Consider the following 20426-nt stretch of genomic DNA (forward strand, 5'->3'; position numbering starts at 1 on the left):
AATCACCCCAAAATATCCCCAAAATTCACCTCAAAATCACCCCAAAATATACCCCAAATTCATTTCCCAGTGACCCCCCTGTGACCCCCTGAGGGTTTGTGGGTTTGTCTCCCCCCCCATGACCCCCCTGTGACCCCCCATGATCCTCTGGGGGTCTGTCCCTCCCCGTGAACCCCTGTGACCCCATCATGACCCCCCGTGACCCCCTGTGACCCCCCATGTCCCCCCATGTCCCATCCCCAGATCCCCGGCGCGTTCCTGACGTCGCTGCTGGAGGCCCTGGAGAGCGGCTACGGAAAGTTCCGGAACCCGTATCACAACCAGGTGCACGCGGCCGACGTCACCCAGACCGTGCACTGCTTCCTGCTGCGCACGGGGATGCTGGTACGGGACAGGGGACATTGATGTCACCCGGGGTGGCACCAGAGCCTGAGGGGGACCAGGGGATGGGGACAGGGACAGGGGACACTGATGTCACCAGGGGTGGCACCAGAGCCTGAGGGGGACCAGGGGATGCTGGTACAGGACAGGGACACTGATGTCACCAAGGGTGGCACCACAGCCTGAGGAGGACAGGAGTGTGCCTGATTGTCCCCACCCAGCTGTCACACATGTGGTGGCATCTGGTACATGTGTTGCCCGTTGTCCCCAAGTGTGCACGGCGCACCCGGTGGATGTCGCACTCCTGGCAGGGGTGGCCCTGCCCCCTCCCTGTCCTGAGACACTGTCCCCTTCCTGTCCCTGTCCCCTCCGTGTCCCCTCCGTGTCCCCAGCACTGCCTGTCCGAGATCGAGGTCCTGGCCATCATCTTCGCCGCCGCCATCCACGACTTTGAGCACACGGGGACAACCAACAGCTTCCACATCCAGACCAAGTGAGGGCACGGGGACATGGGGACAGGGGGACACGGGGACACGGGGACAACCAACAGCTTCCACATCCAGACCAAGTGAGGGCACGGGGACATGGGGACAGGGGGACAGGGGGACACAGGGACAGGGCATGGCATAGGGACACAGGGACATGGGGGCATTGGGGACACAGGGACACAGGTGACACGGCATGGCACAGGGGACACAGCACAGGTCACCCAGCACAGGTGACACAGCATGGCACAGGTGGCACGTCACACTGCATAGTGTGTCCTGGTCAAACCTGCACACCTTGGAGACACTTTGGGGACACTCTGGGGACACCCAGATCCACCAACCTGGGACACTGCCCCCCCGGGGCCATCCCTCCCTCTGGCAATGGCACAGCCCGTCCCCGTGGCCACTGTCCCCGTGTCCCCGTGTCCCCAGGTCGGACACGGCCATCCTGTACAACGACCGCTCGGTGCTGGAGAACCACCACATCAGCGCCGTGTTCCGCCTGATGCAGGACGAGGAGCTCAACATCTTTGTCAACCTCACCAAGGACGAGTTCGCGTAAGGGCCCTGCGCTGTCTCCCTGCTGTCCCCAAACTGACCCCAAACTGTCTTCTCGCTGTCCACCTGCTGTCCCCAAACTGTCCTCTCGCTGTCCCCCTGCTGTCCCCAAACTGTCCCCAAACTGTCCTCTCGCTGTCCCCAAACTGTCCCCCTGCTGTCTTCCCACAGGCCCTGCTGCTCTCACCACTGCTGTCCCTCCACTGTCCCCCCACTGTCCCTACACTGTCCCCCTGCTGTCCCCACACTGTCCCCACTGCTGTCTTGGCACTGTCCCCACCATTGTCCTCCCACTGTCCTTCCACAGTCCCCCTGATGTCCCCACCACTGTCCCCCTGCTGTCCCTCCACTCTCCCACCGCTGTCTGACTGTCCCTGCCACTGTCCCTGTGTTGTCCCCGCTGCTGTTTCCCCACTGTCCCCATTGCTGTCCCTGCACTGTCCCCACACTGTCCCCCCTCTGTCCCCCCACTGTCCCCCCGCTGTCCCCGTGTCCCCTGACCCCGTGTCCCCTCCCTCAGGGAGCTGCGGGCGCTGGTCATCGAGATGGTCCTGGCCACCGACATGTCCTGCCACTTCCAGCAGGTCAAGTCCATGAAGACGGCGCTGCAGCAGCTCGAGAGGTGGGTGGAGGTGGCGGCGGCAGGGGAGGGGACACCGGGGTGGCTTTGGGGACAACGCGGTGCTGTCCCCAAAGGCTGGACAAGTCCAAGGTGCTGTCGCTGCTGCTGCACGCGGCCGACATCAGCCACCCCACCAAGCAGTGGGCCGTGCACAGCCGCTGGACCAAGGCGCTGATGGAGGAGTTCTTCCGGCAGGTAGGGCCGGGGCGGGGCGGGGGGACACTGGGGACACCCCGTGGGGACACCACGCCTGTCCCTTGCCTTGCCAGGGGGACAAAGAGGCCGAGCTGGGGCTGCCCTTCTCACCCCTGTGTGACCGCACCTCCACGCTGGTGGCCCAGTCACAGATCGGTGAGTCCTGGGGGATGTCCCCTGTCCCTGTGCTGTCCCCGCGCTGTCCCCACAGTGTCCCCAGCGTGTCCCCTGCTGTCCCCAGGCTTCATCGACTTCATCGTGGAGCCGACCTTCTCGGTGCTCACCGACGTGGCCGAGAAGTTGGTGACGCCGCTGGCTGAGGACGGCTCCAAGGGCAAGGGCAACCCCGCGGGCGGCCAGCAGCCCAGGTGGGGCTGGCCCTCTGTCCTTGTCCCTGTCCCTGTGTCCTTGTCCCTGTCCCTGTGTCCCTGTCCCTATGTCTTTGTCCTTGTCCCTGTCCTTGTCCCTCTGTCCCTGTCCCTGTCCCTCTGTCTTTGTCCCTGTCCCTGTCCCCGTCCCTGTGTCCTTGTCCCTGTCCAGTCCCCACGGTGGCAGCAGTGGCGCTGTCCCCCCGCCGCCAGCTGAGCTGTCCCCGCTGTCCCCGCTGTCCCCAGCTCGCAGTGGCGACAGCCGTCCCTGGACGAGCACCTGGAGCTGGGGGACATCAAAGCCGACCTGGCCGGGTTCCGCTCCACCTGGACCAAACACATCCAGGAGAACAAGCAGAAGTGGAAGGAGAGGGCGGCCAGCGGTAGGGGACGGCCACCAAGGCCACCACGGCCACCAAGGCCACCAAGGCCACCACGGCCACCACGGGGAGGGGTTGGGGACCACTGCGAACCGTGCGGGGCCACCTCTGTGCCACCATTGTCCCAGCTCTGTCCCCACCTCTGTCCCACCTCTGTCCCACCACTGTCCCACCTCAATCCCATCCCTGTCCCATCCCTGTCCCACCTCAATCCCACCACTGTCCCATCCCTGTCCCACCTCAATCCCAGCTCTGTCCCCACTCTGTCCCACCACTGTCCCTCCTCTGTCCCCACACACCGGGAGGTGACCCAAGCGCCACCGCGGGTGTCCCCGGGAGGTGACAGGAGTCCCGGGGCGTGGCGGTGACCGCTGTCCCCGTGTCCCCTCCCCAGGGATCACCAACCAGGCGTCCATCGATGAGTTGTCACCGAGCGAGGAGCCCCCGCCCGCCGCCGCCCACAGGGAGAACGGGGACGTGGAATAACAGCGGGGGGAGCCAGGTGAGGGTGGGCAGGGCGGGGACACGGCGGGGACTGTCCCTCCCCACAGGTGACTGTCCCCCCCCGCAGGTGACTGTCCCCCCCCCACAGGTGACTGTCCCCCCCCACAGGTGACTGTCCCCCCCCACAGGTGACAACGTCTCGTCCCAAATTGTTTCGATGCCATCGAGTTCAGCACCATCCGCAGGGCAGGAGCCGCCCCCGGGGCCGGGCTCGGTGTCACCTCAGTGCCACCCCCCCCGCCCCCCCGGGGCTGTCCCCTCTGTCGCCGGTGTCGCCGGTCCCTCACTGCCACCCCCGGCCCCTCCTCGCCGGGCTCGGGCCTTTTGGGATTTTTAAAAACGCTTTTCCCGCCCCCGCCGGGCGCTCGGGAGGGGCCGGGACTGGGGGGGGGGGGGGGGGTGGGGGGTGGTGGCGTTGGGGACAGGCGGGTGGGGACACGGTGGCACCGCCGGGGTCACTGTGATCCTCCTCTCTCTGTGCCCGCGGGGGCCGGGCGGTGACACCGGGAGGGGGCCCGGGGACAGGACAGGGACAGGGATGGGACAGGGACAGGACAAGGACAGGGATGGGGACAGGGATGGGACAGGGACAAGGATGGGACAGGGACAGACGGGGACAGGGATGGGGACAGTGATGGGGACAGGGACAGGGATGGGACAAGGACAGGGATGTCCCTGCACGGTCCCACGCGGCACGGCGCGGGTGGCACTGGGGACAAGGACAAGGGACAGGGACAAGGACAGGGACAGGGACAGGTCCCACTCCGGTGTCCCTCCCTGGCTCCGGGGCTCTCCCGCTGTCCCTGGAATGTCCCAGAACTCCTGCGACATCCCGGGAATGCTCCAAAACCCCGGCCCAGCCGCCTCCTGCAGCATCCCTGGGAGCCTCGGGAATCCCGGAGTGTTTGGGGTATCCTTGGGAATCCCGGGGTGATCTTGGGAATCCCGGAATGTTTGGGGCATCCCGCAGCCCCCGCGTGCCTTGGGGATCTTCCAAGACCTGGATCCAGCCCCAGAATCCCAGATCCAGCTCTGGGGACCTTCCAGGATCTGGGATCCGGCCTTGGGAATATTCCAGGATCTGGGATTCAGCCTTGGGGACCTTCCAGGATCCCGGATCCAGCCTTAGGAATATTCCAGAATCCCAGATCTGGCCTTAGGGACCTTCCAGGACCCTGGATCCAGTCCCAGAATCCCAGATCCAGCTTTGGGGACCTTCCAGGATCTGGGATCTGGCCTTAGGAATATTCCAGAACCCCAAATCTGGCCTTGGGAATATTCCAGGATCTGGGATCCTTGAGCATCCCCTGACATCCCTGATTCCCTCATGCCTTGGGGACCCTTTGGGATCCTGGATCCAGCCTTAGGAATATTCCAGGCTCCCAAATCTGGCCTTGGGAATATTCCAGGATCCCGGATCTGACCTTGGGAATATTCCAGGATCCTGGATTTGGCCTTAGGAATATTCCAGGATCACAGAGCCCACCTTGGGAATATTCCAGGATCCTGGATCCAGCCTTAGGGATCTTCCAGAATCCCAGATCTGGCCTCGGGAATATTCGAGGATCCCGGATCTGACTCTGGGAATATTCCAGGATCCTGGATTTGGCCTTGGGAATATTCCAGGGTCCTGGATCCAGCCTTAGGGACCTTCCAGAACCCCAGATCCGGCCTTGGGGATTTTCCAGGATCCTAGATCCCATCTTGGGAACCTTCCAGGATCCTGGATCCCAGATCCTTGAGCATCCCCTGATATCCTGGATTCCCTCGTGTCTTGGGAACATTCCAGAGTCTGGGATCTGGCCTTGGGGGACCTTCCAGGATCCCGGATCCAGTCTTGGGAACATTCCAGAATCTGGGTGTTCCTTGAGCATCCTCCGGCATCCCGGGAATGCCCCAAAGCCCCGGGAATGTCCCAGAATGTCTGGGAATGTCCCGGAATGTTCGGGAATGTTCAGAAATGTCCTGCAATGTTCGGGAATGTTCGGGAATCTCCGTCCCGGCCCCTCCTGCTCCAGCCCCGGCTCCGCGCCCCCCCCTCCCCACACCCCGTGTTTGTATTTTCTACCCCGTGTCCCCCCCCATGTCCCCCCAGTGTCCCCCCCGTGTCCCCTCCCCTCTGCCGGACCTCCCCCCCCGCATGTGTCTCCCCCCCCCCCCCGCGCCGCCGCTAATGAGCAATTAATTAATTAACGAGTTAATTAATAAACGCCGCCGCCACCACCACGGCCACGCTCCCGGCACTGGGGGGGGACACTGGGGGGCACTGGGGGGGCTGAATTAGGGGATGGGGGTGAACCCTCAGTGCCCAAAGGGGGTCCTGGAGCCCCCTCCCAGCATCCAAAGGTGGTTTGGGACCCCCTCACAACCCAAATGGGGGTCCTGGAACCCCCCTCCAGCACTCAAAGGGGGTCTCAGGTTCTCCCAGCACCCAAAAAGGGGGTCCTGGAGCCCCTCCAGCACCCAAATGGGAGTTCTGGAGCCCCACCCAGCACCCAAAAGGGGGTCCTGACCCTCCCCAGCACCTATGGGGGGGTCCTGGAGGGGGTCTCAGGTCCCCCCAGCACCTAAAGGGGTCTTGGGTCCCCCAGCACCCGAATGAGGGTCCTGGACCCCCCCTCCACAGCGCCTATGGGGGGGTCCCGACCCCCCCCCCAGCACCCAAAAAGGGGACCCACCCCCCTTTCCGCCCCCGGCGCGGCCCAAGGAGGAGGCGGGGGGGGGAGGGGGGGAAGGATCCCTTTAATTCCGGCTGAGGGGGGAGGGGCGGGGGGTCTCCACGCCCCCTCCCCCTCCCCCGTGTCCCCTCCCCCCCCGTGTCCGTGCGCACGCGCGTGTCCCTGTCCCCTCCCCTCCCCCTCCCCCCCCGTGTCCGCGTGTCCAGGTGAGCACAGGTGAGGGGTGGGGGAGGGGCTCAGGGGACACCCCCCGAGGGTGGCAGTGATGGGGGGAGGGGTCTGTGAGTGTCCCCAATGTCACCTGTCCTGGGGACACCCCTGGGTGGCACTTGTCACCCGCTCTGGGGACTCCGGGTGTGTCCCCAGTGTCACCCAAGGGTGGCATTGCTGGGGGGGTGGGGGTGGGGCAGGTGTCACCCACCCTGAGGTCCCCACAAGGGGAGGGGACAGTCCTGGCCTTGTCCCCAGGGTGGGGACCTGCCTGTGACAGTAAAAAAAAACCAAAAAACAAACAAACAAAAAAAAAATCAAAATAATTCTGGGCAGCCCCAAAATCTTAGAAAATGGAATTAAAAAAAAAAAATCTCCGCTGAAGTCCGGCTGGAGCGGCCACACCTGGGGACAAGGGACAGCCATGGGGACAGGGCTGGGGACAGGGGACAGGGCTGCGGACAGGGCTGGGGACAGGGCTGGGGACAAGGGACAGCACTGGGGACACACGTGGAGGGGACACCCCCAGTCCCTGTCACTGTCCCCCCCTGTCCCGGCAAGGCCACCCCGCCCCTGTCACTGTCACCGTCACTGGAGAATGGCCGGGAGTGCCCCAGTGACATCCCAGGGACATCCCAGTGTCCCAGTGCCCCCCAGGTGTCCCAGTCTGGTGTCCCATTGTCCCCCAGTGCTCCCATTGTCCCCACTGCCCCCAGTATTCCATGTCCCCGGTGTCTCCATTATCCCCATTGTCCCCATGTCCCCAGTGTCCCCAGCCGTACCTAGTGCCCGCTGTCCCCATGTCCCCATGTCCCCCTGTCCCCAGCCATACCTAGTGCCCGCTGTCCCCAGGCTCTATATGGGTCCCGTCCTCAGCCCGGCCACGCCGGGGGGTCCCGGGGGTCCCGGCCCGGGGGGGGGTCCCGGCCCGGGCTGTCCCATCCTGCGCTGTCCCGTCCTGCGGGGGGCCACCCCCGGCTGTCCCTGCGGGTGTCACATCACATCGAGGTCACCTCATTTCCCCCCCCATGTCCCCAAAACCCCCCAAACCCCCAAACTCACGGTGGGCGCCCTGGGGGGCTCCCAGCGGGCAGGACCCCCCGGGGCTGTGGCGGTGCTCGATGTCACTGCGGTGACAAGGCGCGGTGGTGGCGGCCGCCGCCTCCTCGCCGTTGTTGTCGCCGTTGTTGTCGCCGTTGTCGCCGCTGTTGTCGCCGCCCTGGGCCTGCTTGCACAGGTGATGCTCCACCATCATCTGCAGCTCTGCCGGGCAGGGAGCGGCGCTGGGGGGGCACGGGGGACACGCGGGGGGTGGCCCTGGGGACCGTCCCCAACGCTCCCGGCAAGTGACACCGCCTGGGGGGGCTCGTGGTGGCCTTTGTCACACCCGGGGATGGGTTGGGGCGGGTTGTCGCCTCGTTGTGGACCCCCCGTGTCCCTTCGTGTCCCCCTTGTGTCCCTCCCGTGTCCCCTCCATGTCCCCCTGTGTCCCCTTAGTGTCCCCCCATGTCTCCTCCATGTCCCCCCATATTCCCTCCATGTCCCCTCCATGTCCCCCCATGTGCCCCTGTGTCCCCTCAGTGTCCCCCCATGTCCCCCCATGTTCCAGCTATGTCCCCCCATGTCCCCTCCTGTCCCCCCCATGTCCCTCCATGTCCCCCCCATGTCCCCCCAGTGTCCCTGGGTGTCCCCCCATGTCCCTCCCATGTCCCCTCCATGTCCCCCATGTCCCCCCGTGTCCCCCCATGTCCCCCCGTACCTTTCATTGTTGGGGTTGTGCGGGAAACTTTCTTCCTCTGCCTTGGGGACATGGCCAAGCCCGACTGTGGGGACAGGGGGTCAGGGGGGGTCCCCGGGGCTTTGGGGTGTCCCCGGGGTGTCCCCGGGGTTTTGGGGTGTCCCCAGATGTCCCCACACCCCCCGGGCAGTGTCACCCACCTTCAGGAGGGGGTTGGGCAGCCGATCCTCATCGATCTCTATGGGAGGGGACACAAATTGGGGGGGTCAGCAGGAGGGTGGGGGGGGTCCACCCTGAGCCCCCCCCGGTCAATCCGGGCCCCCCCCCCCCCGGGGGTGTCTGTGTCCCCTGGGGGTGTCGTGGGGACAGTGCCACCCCCCCCCGCATTGTCACCCAGCATTGGGGTCACCCCCCCCAACATTGTCCCAAAGGGGGGATTGGGGTCCCACCCCCTCCCCCCCTCCTGGGGGTCCTGAACATCGGGGGGGGTTCTGGAATGTGGGAGGGGTCCCTGAGTGTCTTGTGGGGGTCCCTGAGCATTTTTGGGGGTCCCTGAGTGTCATTTAGGGGGTCCCTGAGCATTTTTGGGGGGTCCCTGAGCATTGTGGGGTCCCTTACTGTCATTTAGGGGGTCCCTGATGGTGTGTGTGGGGTCTCTCCATACAATGGGAGGATCCCTGACCATTTTTGGGGAGGCCCTGAGCACCCTGGGGTGTCCCTGGTGTGTGCCGGGCCTTGAGGTGACACCGGGGTGACCCGGGGACACCCCCAGACCCACCTGGGGACGATTGGTCGCTGCTCAGGACCAGGTTGGCCGGGGTGGGCCGGCGCCTCCGGATCTGGGGGGGACAAGGGACACATTTGGGACCCCCCGCTGGGCCCCGCGATGTCCCCGCAATGTCCCCACGATGTCCCCGTGGCCGGGGCGGTGGTGGCCCCGCGGGGACAGCGGTGACCGGACACACAAGTGGCTTTTCCATCACCTGGAGGAGGGTGGGGACAGTGACAGGGGACAGTGACAGGGGACAGTGACAGGGGACACGACGGGGCCCGGCCCTTCCTCTGTCCTTGCCCAAGGTCACCTCAAGCCACTCCAGCCTCGCTGGGGACATTTTGGGAGGGGGGGATTGGTGGCTGCAGTGTGGGGACAGTGGGGGCAGTTGGGGACAATGGGGGACAATGGGGGTCAATGGGGACAATGGGGGACAATGGGGACAATGGGGACAATGGGAGACAATGGGGACAGTAGGGGACAATGGGGGACAATGGGGGACAATGGGGACAATGGGGACACTGGGGACAATGGGGGAAAATGGGGACAATGGGGGACAATGGTGACAATGGTGACAATGGGGACAATGGGGACAATGGGGGACAATGGGGACAATGGGGGACAATGGGGACACTGGGGACAATGGGGACAATGGTAACAATGGGTGACAATGGGGACAATGGGGGACAATGGGGACAATGGGTGACAATGGGGACAATGGGGGACAATGGGGACAATGGGGGACAATGGGGACAGTGGGGGACATGGGGACACTGGTGACAATGGTGAAAATGGGGACAACGATGGCGGTGGCCGCAGCGCTGACCCCTCGCCCCCTTTCCCCGCTGACCCAGTAACTGAATCAGCTCCCAAAAATAAAAATCCCGAATTTCCCAGCGAGGATTCCCTAATGAGGCGGGCTGCCTAATGAGATGTTAATGAGGCGGGCTGCCTAATGAGATGTTAATGAGGCGGGAGATCCCCCCTCCCCCCCCTCCATCCCGCCCCTCCCCCTCCCCCTGCCCACCCCCCGCCCCCCCCGTGCCGGCCCCGTTGCCATGGAAACGCCATCGGGATTTTAAACGGAGATTAGACAGACCCGGGAACCGCCGGGAACGCCGGGAATCGCCCCCCGACCCCCGGAGAGACCCCCGCCCACCGCCTTGGGGGGGGGAGTCCCACCGCCCCCTCCCGGCCCCCCCGCTGTGGGGTGGGAGGGTTTGGGGTCTCCCCCTTTGGGTGGGGAGGGTCCCCTGGAAGCCGCAGCCCCCCCTGGGCTGTTCTGGGGTGGGGGGCTCGGCTGTGTGTCCCCCCCCGGCCCAGGGTGGGGATGGGGACAGGGAGGGGACAGGGAGGGGACAGGGAGGGGACAGGGAGGGGACAGCGCCGCCACCGGCTCAAGGTCACCCGGGTGGGGCCGAGCTGAGCCCCCTCCCCACCCACCTCCCCCCTCATTGCCGGGGGGTCCCGGGGGGATCCTGGGGATGCTCCGGGGAGGGGCTGGGCTGGCCCTCCCCCTCCCTCCCTCCGGTGCCTCCTCCCTGCTCCATCCCCCACCCCTCCCTCCCTCCATCCTTTTCCCTCCCCAAAAACCCACCAGGAAAACTCCGGGGCGGGGGGCGACACGGCCGAGCCCCCCCGTCACCGCTCAGGGACCCCCCAAAAGCGGGGCAGGGGAGGGGACACCGGCAGTGTCACCTGCTGCCACCACCCCTCCCTCTCCCTCCTCCCTCCCTCCTCCCTCCGCTCCCGCCGCTATTTTTAGATCAATCTCCAACATCGATTAAGGAGAAGCGGAACCAGCCGGGGAAAACCGGGACCGGGCCGGGGGTGGGCTCTGGGAGCCGGGACCGGGCCGGGGGTGGGCTCTGGGAGCCGGGAGGGGTCCAGGATGGACCCTGAAAACCGGGACCGGGCCAGGGATGGACCCTGAGAACCAGGACCGGGTCCTGGATGAGCCCCTGGAGCCGAGACTGGGCCGGGGATGGACCCTGAGAGCCGGGAGGGGTCCGGGATGGACCCCAGGAACCGGGACCGGGCCAGAGATGAGTCCCCGGGAATCGGGAGGGGTCCAGGATGGGCTCCAGGAACTGGGACCGAGCTGGGGATGGGCTCCAGGAGCCGGGAGGGGTCCGGGATGGGCCCTGAGAGCCGGGACTGGGGTGGGAATGGACCCCAGGAACCGGGACTGGGCTCTGGGAACCGGGACAGGGCCAGGGATGAGCTCCAGGAACCGGGACTGGGCTCTGGGAACCGGAACCGGGCCCGGGGGCAGCGGGGGCAGCGGGAGGGGTCCAGCTCAGCCCCGGTCCCACCCGGTAAAACCCCCCGGGACGGTCCCGGTGACCTCGGGGACACGGGGGGGGGACTTGGCGACACGGGGGGGGACTTGGGGACACGGCGGGGGGGGAGGGACACAGCCCCGGGCCGGGCCTGGCACCAGGGGGGCACCGGGGGGTCACTCAGGGTGGGGGTCACTCAGGGTGGGGGGCAGCAGAGATGGGGCTCAGCAGAGATGGGGCTCAGGGAGCTGCCGGAGCTTTGGGGACACCGGGGGGACCCGGGGACAAGGCCCTTGGGGAGGGGGCGCTGGGCAGGGGGGGGAGGACCCTGCAGGACACGGTGGGGACACCCGGGGGGGTGACAGGGCCGAGCCCCCCGGGACCACCAGGGGACACCCCGAAAGGAGCAACAGGGGAGGGGACACCAGTGTCACCTGCTGTCACCTCTCAGGGCTCTGACAGGAGCTGGGGAGACCCCCCGGGAGGGGAAACTGAGGCAGGGCAGGGCAGGGGGGTCCCGGGGCTGAGATGGGGAGGGGGCTGTGGGTGCTGGGGGGTCCTGTCCCCCTTCCCCAGCAGCCCCCCCGTCCTCCCCCTCCCTCCAGGGCCCCCCAGCTCTGTCCCTCCCCCCGGGGCCCCCCACGCTGCTGTCACCCAGCCGGGTGGTGGCACCAGATGTCGCACTCGGTGACAGCGCCACTCTCGCCCCCTCTCCGCTGTCACCGGGGGGGTCCGAGCCCCCCACCCACCCCCAGGACCCCCGGCTGGGGGGACACGGCAGGACCCCTCCCTTCCTCCTCCTCCTCCTCCTCCTCCTCCTCCTCCTCATCATCCCCAAACCCCCGCGATGGGGCCGTGGGGACCCCCAGACCCCCCACCTTGTCCCCTGCAGCCCCCGGGGCGGGGGCGGTGACAGGAGGGGGTGCCCGGGTGGGGGTCCCGGTGATGTCCCCTCGCTGTCCCCGTGCCCGGGGCTGTGCCGGGACAGGAGCCGGGGCTGAGCCGAGCCTGGGGGTCCCCAGGGGGTCCCCAGGGGGGCTCCAGGCTGTCCCCACCCCAGGGGCGTCGCGCAGAGCGGCCACATGGCCCTGTCACTGTCCGGCCCTGTCACTGTCACCCCCTCGGCCAATGGCCCTGTCACTGTCACCCCCCGCCCTGTCCCCGCCACTGTCACCCCCCTCAGCCCCATGGCCCTGTCACTGTCACCCCCTCACTGTCCCCGCGGGGCTCTGGGGACAGCGGGGGCCGCTCCGTGCGGGTGTCCCCAAAACCGGGGGGGCTCCCCTGTGCTGTCCCCGCGTCACCCCCGACCCCAGGGTGTCACCCCCAGCCCGGGCCGTGCCCGCAGCCCCCCGGAGCCCCCCCCGGTTCTGTTCTCCGCGCCCCCCCGCTGTCCCCGGTGTCCCCGCTGTCCCCGCTGTCCCCGGTGTCCCCGCTGTCCCCGCTGTCCCCGGTGTCCCCGCTGTCCCCGCTGTCCCCGGTGTCCCCGCTGTCCCCGCTGTCCCCGGTGTCCCCGCTGTCCCCGCACCTGCTCGGCCGCCTCGGGGTCCAGGTGCGGCTCCAGCAGCGGGACCGTGAACTGGATCTTGCGGGGGCTGTTGGGCTCCATCGCGGGCGCGGCGGCTCCGGCGGCTCCGGCGGCTCCCGAGGACACGCCCCGGACACGCCCATGTGGCCACGCCCACGTGGCCACGCCCATTTGAGGACACGCCCTAAAGGACACGCCCCGCCCCCCGGCCCCGCGCGCGGAGGGACAGAGGGACAAGGGGATGGACACGGGGACAGGGGTGGGGACACCGGGAGGGGCGCGGGGACACGGGGACACGGGGACAGACACAGGGACAGACACAGGGACGTGGGGACAGACACAGGGACAGACACAAAGACACGGGGACACGGGGACAGACACAGGGACAGACACAGGGACAGACACAGGGACGTGGGGACAGACACAGGGACAGACACAAAGACACGGGGACACGGGGACAGACACAGGGACGTGGGGACAGACACAGGGACACAGGGACGGATGCACTGAGCTGGGACACGGTGACAGACACAGGGACACAGGGACACAGGGACAGCCACAGGGATGAGGGGACAGACCTAGAGACACAAGGACACGGGGACAGACATGGGGACTCAGGGACAGACACACAGATGGACCCCGGGACATGGGGACAAACGTGTGGACTGAGCCAGGACTGGGGGACAAACAGAGGGACACAGGGACACACACAGGGACAGACACGGGGACAGACACGGGGACAGACACGGGGACAGACACGGGGACACAGGACCGGACACAGGAAAGGAACGGGGACACGAGGACAGACACAGGGACAGACACAGGGACACAGGAAGGGAACTGGAACCCGAGGACAGACACAGGGACACAGGGACGGACACACAGGGACAGAAAAACAGACACAAGGACACACTCGGGGACACAGGGACAGACACAGGGACATGAGGACACACACAGGGACACGGGGATGGACACACAGGGTGACACAGGGACAGAAAAACAGACACTGGACAGACACGGGAAGGTGAGGACAGACACACAGGCCCTGGGACAGACACACGGACAGTGGGAGGGACGTGGGGACAGGGACACCCTGGAGGTCAGAGGCCCCTGGAGTGACAGGGACAGGGACAGGGACAGGGACAGGGACAGGGACAGGGATGGAGACAGGGACAAAGGGAAAAAGGGACAGGGACAGACACAGGGACAGGACAGGGGACAGGGAAGGCGACAGGGACAGGGACAGGGATGGGGAAGTTGTGGGGCCGGGGGGCGGTTTATGGGGCCAGGGGGGGTTTCAGGCCCTGGGATTGGCTTATGGGCCCAGGACAGTTCTGGGCCAGGGGGTGGCTTATGGGGCCGGGTGGGGTTTATGGGGCTGGAGGGGGTTTATGGGGCTGGGGGTGGTTTATAGGGCTGGGGATGGTTTATAGGGCTGGGGATGGTTTATGGGGCCGGGGTGGGGGTTATAGGGGCCGGGGCTGGTTCGTGGATCTGGGGGTGGTTTATGGGGCCGGGGGTGGTTTATGGGGCTGGGGGGGTTCCAGATCCGGGGAGTTTGTAGGACTGGGGGGGGGGTTCCAGACCCGGGATGGGGTTATGGGTCCGGGTGGGGTTTATGGGGCCAGGACATGTTTGCAGGGCCGTGCCCCCCCTCCCCAGCCCGCCGCAGCCACCAGCGCGGTCCCATCACTTATTCATGGAGCGGGAGCCGGGCGGGATCCGCCGGCGGATCCGCAAAGTAGGTCAGGCCGGGGGGGGGCCCGGGGGGCGGCCCAGCCCCGCAGTGTCCCCTCTGTGCCCCCCCTGTGCCCCCCCTGTGTCCCCCCTGTGCCCCCCCTGTGCCCCCCTGTGTCCCCCTGTGTCCCCTGTGCCCCCCCTGTGTCCCCCCTGTGCCCCCCTGTGTCCCCTCTGTGTCCCCCCTGTGCCCCCCCCTGTGCCCCCCCTGTGTCCCCCCGTGTCCCCCCTGTCCACCCCCTGTGCCCCCCTGTGTCCCCCTGTGTCCCCCCTGTGCCCCCCGCCACCACCAGGGCTCCCAGGGGGGCTCCTGGGGCAGATTTGGGGGTTGGAGGGGCACATTTAGGGATTTCCGGGGGTCCCAATTAAAGTGCTGGTGGCTTTGGGGGAGGGGCAGTCCCTAATTCTGAGGGGGGGGGCGGGGGAAAGGCACAGGGACCCCCCAAAGTCCGGTGTGACCCCCCCCAGACCCTTCCCGAGGCTTCCAGGGAATTGTTTTGGGGGTGGGGGGGAAATGCTCTGGCTGTGGCTGAACTGGGAATGTCAACAGCCAGGCCCTGGTGGCACTGCAGGGACACTGTCCTTGTCCTTGTCCTTTGGGGACATCCCTGGGGACATCCTTGGGGACACCCCTGGGGACACCCTGGGGACCCCCCTGGGGAAATCCTTGGGATATCCTTGGGGACACCCCTGGGGACATCCTTGGGGACAGGGATGTGACAGGGCCACCAAAGGGTGAGGCCAGAGGGATCTGCTGGGGTTGTGTCCATCTGTCCTGGGGATGTGTCCGTCCCTCCTAAGGGACTGTCCATCCTTACAGGAATATTCCCCTCCTTCCAGGGGTATTCTCATCCTTCCCAGTGATATTCCGGTCCTTCCAGGGGTGTTCCCGCCCTTCCAAGGACATTCCCAGGGATATTCCTGTCCTTTCAGGGATATTCCCATCCTTTCCAGGGCTCTTTCTATCCTTCACGGGGATGTTCCCCTCCCTCCCAGGGGTGTTCCCGTTCTTCCAAGGGATTATCCCATCCTTTCAAGGCTATTCCCATCCTTCCTGGGGTATCCCCGCCCTTCCAAGGGCTCTTTCCATCCTTCCAGGGCTATTCCCATCCCTCCCGGGGATGTTCCCGTCCTTCCAGGGACATTCCCATCCTTTCCAGGGCTATTCTCCTCCCTCCCAGGGCTATTCTCGTCCTTCCAAGGGCATTCCCATCCTTTCCAGGGACATCCCCATCCTTCCCAGGGCTATTCCCGTCCCTCAGGGGGTGTTCCCGTCCTTCCAGGGACATTCCCATCCTTTCCAGGGCCATTCCCATCCCTCCAGGGCTTTTCCCGTCCCTGGGGGGGTGTTCCCTCTCCCGGCCCCCCCTCCCCGCCCGGGCCGGGCTCAGGGAACGGTTCATTCGGGGCTTTATCCACAAACACTCCCGGGCTAAAAATATCCCTGCGGGGCGTTCCCGGCCCCGCTCCCGGAGCTTTCCTTTGCCTTTTTTGACGGGATCCCGCCCGGGGCAGCGCCCGGGGCTCCCGGGGACTGGCACTGCTGGGGACACGGCCCTGGGGACACGGCCCTGGGGACACAACAGCCCTCGGGGACACGGCCCTGGGGACACAGGTCCTGCGGTGTCCCCAAATTCCAGCTCTTTGGGGACCCGTTGGAATGGATGTGGTGGCACCTCAGTGGCCGTGAGGTGAGTGTTGATGTCCCTTGTCACCCCCCTGGGCTGGGAATGTCCCTTGTCACCCTCCTGGATGTCCCTTGTCACCTCCCTAGGCTGGAGATGTCCCTTGTCACCCCCCTGGGCTGGGAATGTCCCTTGTCACCCTCCTGGATGTCCCTTGTCACCTCCATAGGCTGGAGATGTCCCTTGTCACCCCCCTGGGGTGGGGATTTCCCTTGTCACCCCCCTGGGGTGGGGATTTCCCTTGTCACCCCTCGAGAAGATCAGGGACCCTTTAGGAAGGATGGGGACACCTCAGGAAAGTCGGGGGCACTTCAGGAAGGTTGGGGACCCTTTAGGAAGATCAGGAACCTTTTAGGAAGGTCGGGGACCCCCTCCAGAAGGTCAGAGACCCCTCGGGAAGGTGAAGGACCCCCCGGGAAGGCCCCAGGGGGTCCCCAGGCCGTTCTCAGCCCCCTCTGGCGCCGCACGGAGCTTTTCCCTCGGCCCTGGCGGATGTGGGGCAACGTCTGAGGTTTTGGGCCGCCGATTTTGTATTTTGTATTTTTTTTTTTTAATTTCCTCTTCCCAGGCGATGAGTTTCCTCCCGCTGGGCTGAGCACGGATGGGGCCCGGGCGGGGCCCGGGGGCGGCAGGAGGAGGTGGCGGCCCCAGGGAGGTGCCCACCTGCCCCCCGTGCTGGTCAGTGGGGGGGGGTTTGGGGGGATTTGGGGGGATTTGGGGGGGGGTTGGGGGGATTTGGGGGGGCTCAGGGGATGGAGGGAGGGATGAGGAGTTGGGGGGCGAAGGGACAAAGCCGTGGGGGCGATGGGGAGGATCCAGGGGGTGATCCCACCACCCGGAGCTGATGGAAACCCAAAGGGATGGGGAGAGGAGGGAGAAGATTTGGGCTGAGCGGGCGGGGGGCGCTCTGGAGGGGATCCCCACCCACATCCCCCGGGCCGGGAGGGGGGCCGGGATGAGCACAGGGGGGTCCCGGCACCTCCTGGATCCCGGGGGGACCCCCAGGGAATTCCCGGCCCTGGGGGGGATGGAGGTGACCACCGAGGGCTGGGCTGGGGCGTTCCCAGAGGGAATTCTGGGCTGGGGGGGTCCGGGAGACCCCAATCCCCCCGTGGGGCAGAGGGGAGACCCCAATGCCCAGAGCCCACCCAGGGATGCCCCAAATCACCCTGAACTGCCCCGAGCCCACCCTGGGGTGTCCCCGGACCACCCTGAGACCCCAGAGCCCCACCCATGAAAACCCTGGCGGGTCCCACCACCCCTGACACCCCTCGGGTCCCCTCAGGGCTCCCCCCGGCCCCCCCGGCCATGGAGGAGGAGGAGGAGGAGGAGGAGGAGGAGCAGGAAGCCCCCTCTGTCCCCTGGGAGTCACCGCCACCACCTCACCTGCACAGCGTTGTCCCCAAAGGTCAGGGGTCACCCCGGGGACAGGGATGGGGACAGGGGGATGGGGACAGGGGGATGGGGACAGAGGGGACAGAGGGGATGGGGACAGGGATGGGGACAGAGGGATGGGGACAGGGGATGGGGACAGGGGTGGGGACAGAGGGATGGGGACAGGGGATGGGGACAGCCACCACCGGTCCTCCAGGGGGGTTTGGTGACACAGGACTGTCCCCAAGCTCTGCCCCCGCCCGGGGCTGTGGCCACCAAGGCAAACGTGGCAGGAGCAGGACATGTCCCCAACCCTGTTGTCCCCTCACTCCCTTTTTCCAGCTCCTCTGTCCCCGGAGAGCCTCCAGGCCTCGGCCAGGTGAGATTTGGGGTCCTGGGGTGAGGTGGGGGGGCTGGAGGGGGACACTGTCCCCGTGTGTCCTACTGCCAGTGTCCCTCTGCTGTCCCCACCAGTGTCCCTCTGCTGTCCCCTCCAGTGTCCCCTCCCCATGTAGAGCTCGGCAGGACTGGCACCTGAACCTTGGGGACAACATGACCTCCGCTGTCCCCTCTGCTGTCCCCACCTGCCCCAGGTAGGCCCGGGGTGTCTCGGGGGTGGCCGTGTCCCCTGTCCCCTCCCGTGTCCCCGCGGGGCTGAGCGCTGTCCCCTGTGCTGTCGCAGCCCGCGCCCGGCGCTGTCCTGGTGCCATCAGGACCCCGAGGAGATCCTGCTCGAGCTCGGCTTCGCGGGGCCAGAGCCGGGGGTCGCGTCCCGGGTCCCCCCCCGGTTCTTCTCGGCGCCGTCCCGGGCCAGCGGCATCGACCTGGGGCTGTTCCTGCGGGCACAGGCGCGGCGCCTGCACACCGAGGATCCCTGCCTGCTGCTGGCCGGTGCGTCACACCGCTGGCCCCTGTCCCCTCTGTCCCCCTGTCCCCCTGTCCCCGCTGTCCCCCTGTCCCCCTGTCCCCTGTGTCCCCGCTGTCCCCGCTGTCCCCGATGTCCCCGCTGTCCCCGCTGGGGGCCCGACCCGCCACCGGAACTCCTGGGGGGGTGGGATATTCTCCCGTGCCTCAGTTTCCCTGGGTGGGAATGGGGGGATCATCCCCAGCTGTGGGGTGGGACTCATTAGGTGATTTTATAGGGGTGGGAAACTCTCCCGTGCCTCAGTTTCCCCGGGGTGGGAACTGGGGGATCATCTCCACCCCCTGAGCTCTGGGATGGGACCCACAAGGTGACCTTAGTGGGGCTGGGAAATGCTCCTGTGCCTCAGTTTCCCCGGGGAAAAAAAAATTGGGGGATCATCCTGACCCCCCTCCAGCTGCCCCTATTGGGGCTGGGAAATGCTCCCGTGCCTCAGTTTCCCCGGGCTGGAGCCGGGGGACCCCCCCTGACCCCCGGTGTCGCCCCCAGGTCGGTTCCAGCAGGTCCGGGCCTTGGCCGCCACCGCCGACGCTTTTTTCTGCCTCTACTCCTTCGTGTCGCGGAGCCCCGTGCGGCGCATCGCCCCCCCCCGCGCCTGTCGCGACATCCCCGACACGGCCCCGCCCGGCGGGTCCCGCCTGAGGCGCGCGGTGTCCTCGCTGTGCCTGCACACGGCGGGGGGGGGACACGGGGACACCCCCCGGGGGGACACCCCGGGGACAGGGGGGGCTCACAGGGTGCCCGGTGTCACCCAGGGGTGCCAGAGGGACACGGGGACAGCGTGGGGACACCTGGAGCGGTGCTGTCACCAGTGTCCCCACTGTCCCCAGTGTCTCCCTTGTCCCCACTGTCCCCACTGTCCCCAGTGTCCCCCTTGTCCCCACTGTCCCCACTGTCCCCAGTGTCCTCACTGTCCCCACCCCCGGGGGGTCTGCGGGCTCAGGGGGGTGACAGCGGGACAGGGGGACACAAAGTGCCCCAGCCCTGTCCCCTGGGGCGGTGTCACCGTGTCCCCAGGGCAGGGAGGTGGCCTGTCCCCAGGGCACGGGGGTGGCCTGTCCCCAGAGCGGGGGGGTGGCCTGTCCCCAGGGCAGGGGGGTGGCCTGTCCCCAGGGCACGGGGGTGGCCTGTCCCCAGGGCACGGGGGTGGCCTGTCCCCAAGGCAGGGGGGTGGCCTGTCCCCAGGGCACGGGGGTGGCCTGTCCCCAGGGCAGGGGGGTGGCCTGTCCCCAGAGCGGGGGGGTGGCCTGTCCCCAGGGCAGGGGGGTGGCCTGTCCCCAAGGCAGGGGGGTGGCCTGTCCCCAGGGCACGGGGGTGGCCTGTCCCCAAAGGCCACCAGGGCGCGGCTCCCGGGTCTCCTGTCGCCGCAGGGTGACGCCGCTCTCGGCTCTCGGTGTCACCCGGGTGTCACCGCCAGGGCCGGGGGTCACCGGGGCAGAGCCCCCCGAGGAGGAGCAGAGGAGCCCCGCGAGATGGAGGAGGTGAGGGGGAGGAGGGGGAGGAGATGATGATGAGGAGAAGGAAGAGGAGGAGGAGGAGGAAGAGGAGGAGGAGGAGAAGATGATGATGAGGGGGAGGAGATGAGGAGATGAAGAGGAGGATGAGGAGGAGGAAATGAGGAGGAGATGAGGAAGAGGATGAGGAGGAGAATGAGGAGGAGGGGAGGAGGAGATGAAGGAGAGGAAGAGAAGAGGAGGAGGAGATGAAGAGGAGGATGAGGAGGAAGAAGAAGAAGAGAAAGAAGAGAGGAGGAGGAGGAGATGAGGATGATGATGATGAGGAGGAGGAGGACAAGAGGATGAGGAGGAGGAGATGAGGATGAGGAGGAGATTAAGAGTAGGATGAGGAGGACGGAGAAGAGGAGATGAGGAGGGAGATGATGAGGAGATGAAGATGAGGAGGAGATGAAGATGAGGAGGAGATGAGGAAGAGGGAGATGATGAGGATGATGAGGAGGAGGAGATGAAGATGAGGAGGAGGGGGAGGGGGAGGAGGAGGGGGAGG

General features: G+C 66.7%; 3 protein-coding genes across 3 annotated transcripts in view; 2 read left to right on the top strand and 1 right to left on the bottom strand.

Moving 5' to 3' along the window:
* The window catches only part of PDE1B (phosphodiesterase 1B), a gene marked incomplete at its 5' end in the record, with an annotated part of 8111 nt that extends 4458 nt beyond the window's left edge, over positions 1–3653 (top strand). Inside the window, 10 exons of the mRNA XM_083880977.1 lie at positions 244–384; positions 774–874; positions 1302–1427; positions 1948–2049; positions 2124–2244; positions 2319–2400; positions 2486–2612; positions 2859–2995; positions 3387–3494; positions 3625–3653. Of these exons, the coding sequence (XP_083737103.1) occupies positions 244–384; positions 774–874; positions 1302–1427; positions 1948–2049; positions 2124–2244; positions 2319–2400; positions 2486–2612; positions 2859–2995; positions 3387–3478 (1029 nt within the window). The 3' untranslated portion in view covers positions 3479–3494; positions 3625–3653. The remainder of the gene's footprint in view (positions 1–243; positions 385–773; positions 875–1301; positions 1428–1947; positions 2050–2123; positions 2245–2318; positions 2401–2485; positions 2613–2858; positions 2996–3386; positions 3495–3624) is intronic.
* A 2040-nt stretch (positions 3654–5693) lies between these two features.
* Positions 5694–12790, bottom strand: PPP1R1A (protein phosphatase 1 regulatory inhibitor subunit 1A; the record flags this gene model as incomplete). The annotated part of the gene is made up of 6 exons (XM_083880978.1): positions 12705–12790; positions 8901–8961; positions 8323–8360; positions 8144–8207; positions 7447–7647; positions 5694–5752 (listed from the first exon to the last, which is right to left on the bottom strand). Exons 1-6 carry the CDS (start codon positions 12783–12785, stop codon positions 5694–5696), a joined length of 504 nt encoding a protein of 167 aa, XP_083737104.1. The 5' UTR covers positions 12786–12790.
* A 4644-nt stretch (positions 12791–17434) lies between these two features.
* On the top strand, positions 17435–19907 carry TESPA1 (thymocyte expressed, positive selection associated 1; the record flags this gene model as incomplete). Its single annotated transcript, XM_083880979.1, has 5 exons — positions 17435–17534; positions 17843–17879; positions 18183–18391; positions 18912–19083; positions 19793–19907. The coding sequence occupies 5 exons, from the start codon at positions 17435–17437 to the stop codon at positions 19905–19907; spliced, it is 633 nt and encodes a 210-aa protein (XP_083737105.1).
* Positions 19908–20426: the final 519 nt, after the last annotated feature.

The sequence above is a fragment of the Zosterops lateralis genome, assembly GCF_965231275.1.
Source record: "Zosterops lateralis genome assembly, chromosome: 32".
Lineage (NCBI taxonomy): Eukaryota > Metazoa > Chordata > Aves > Passeriformes > Zosteropidae > Zosterops > Zosterops lateralis.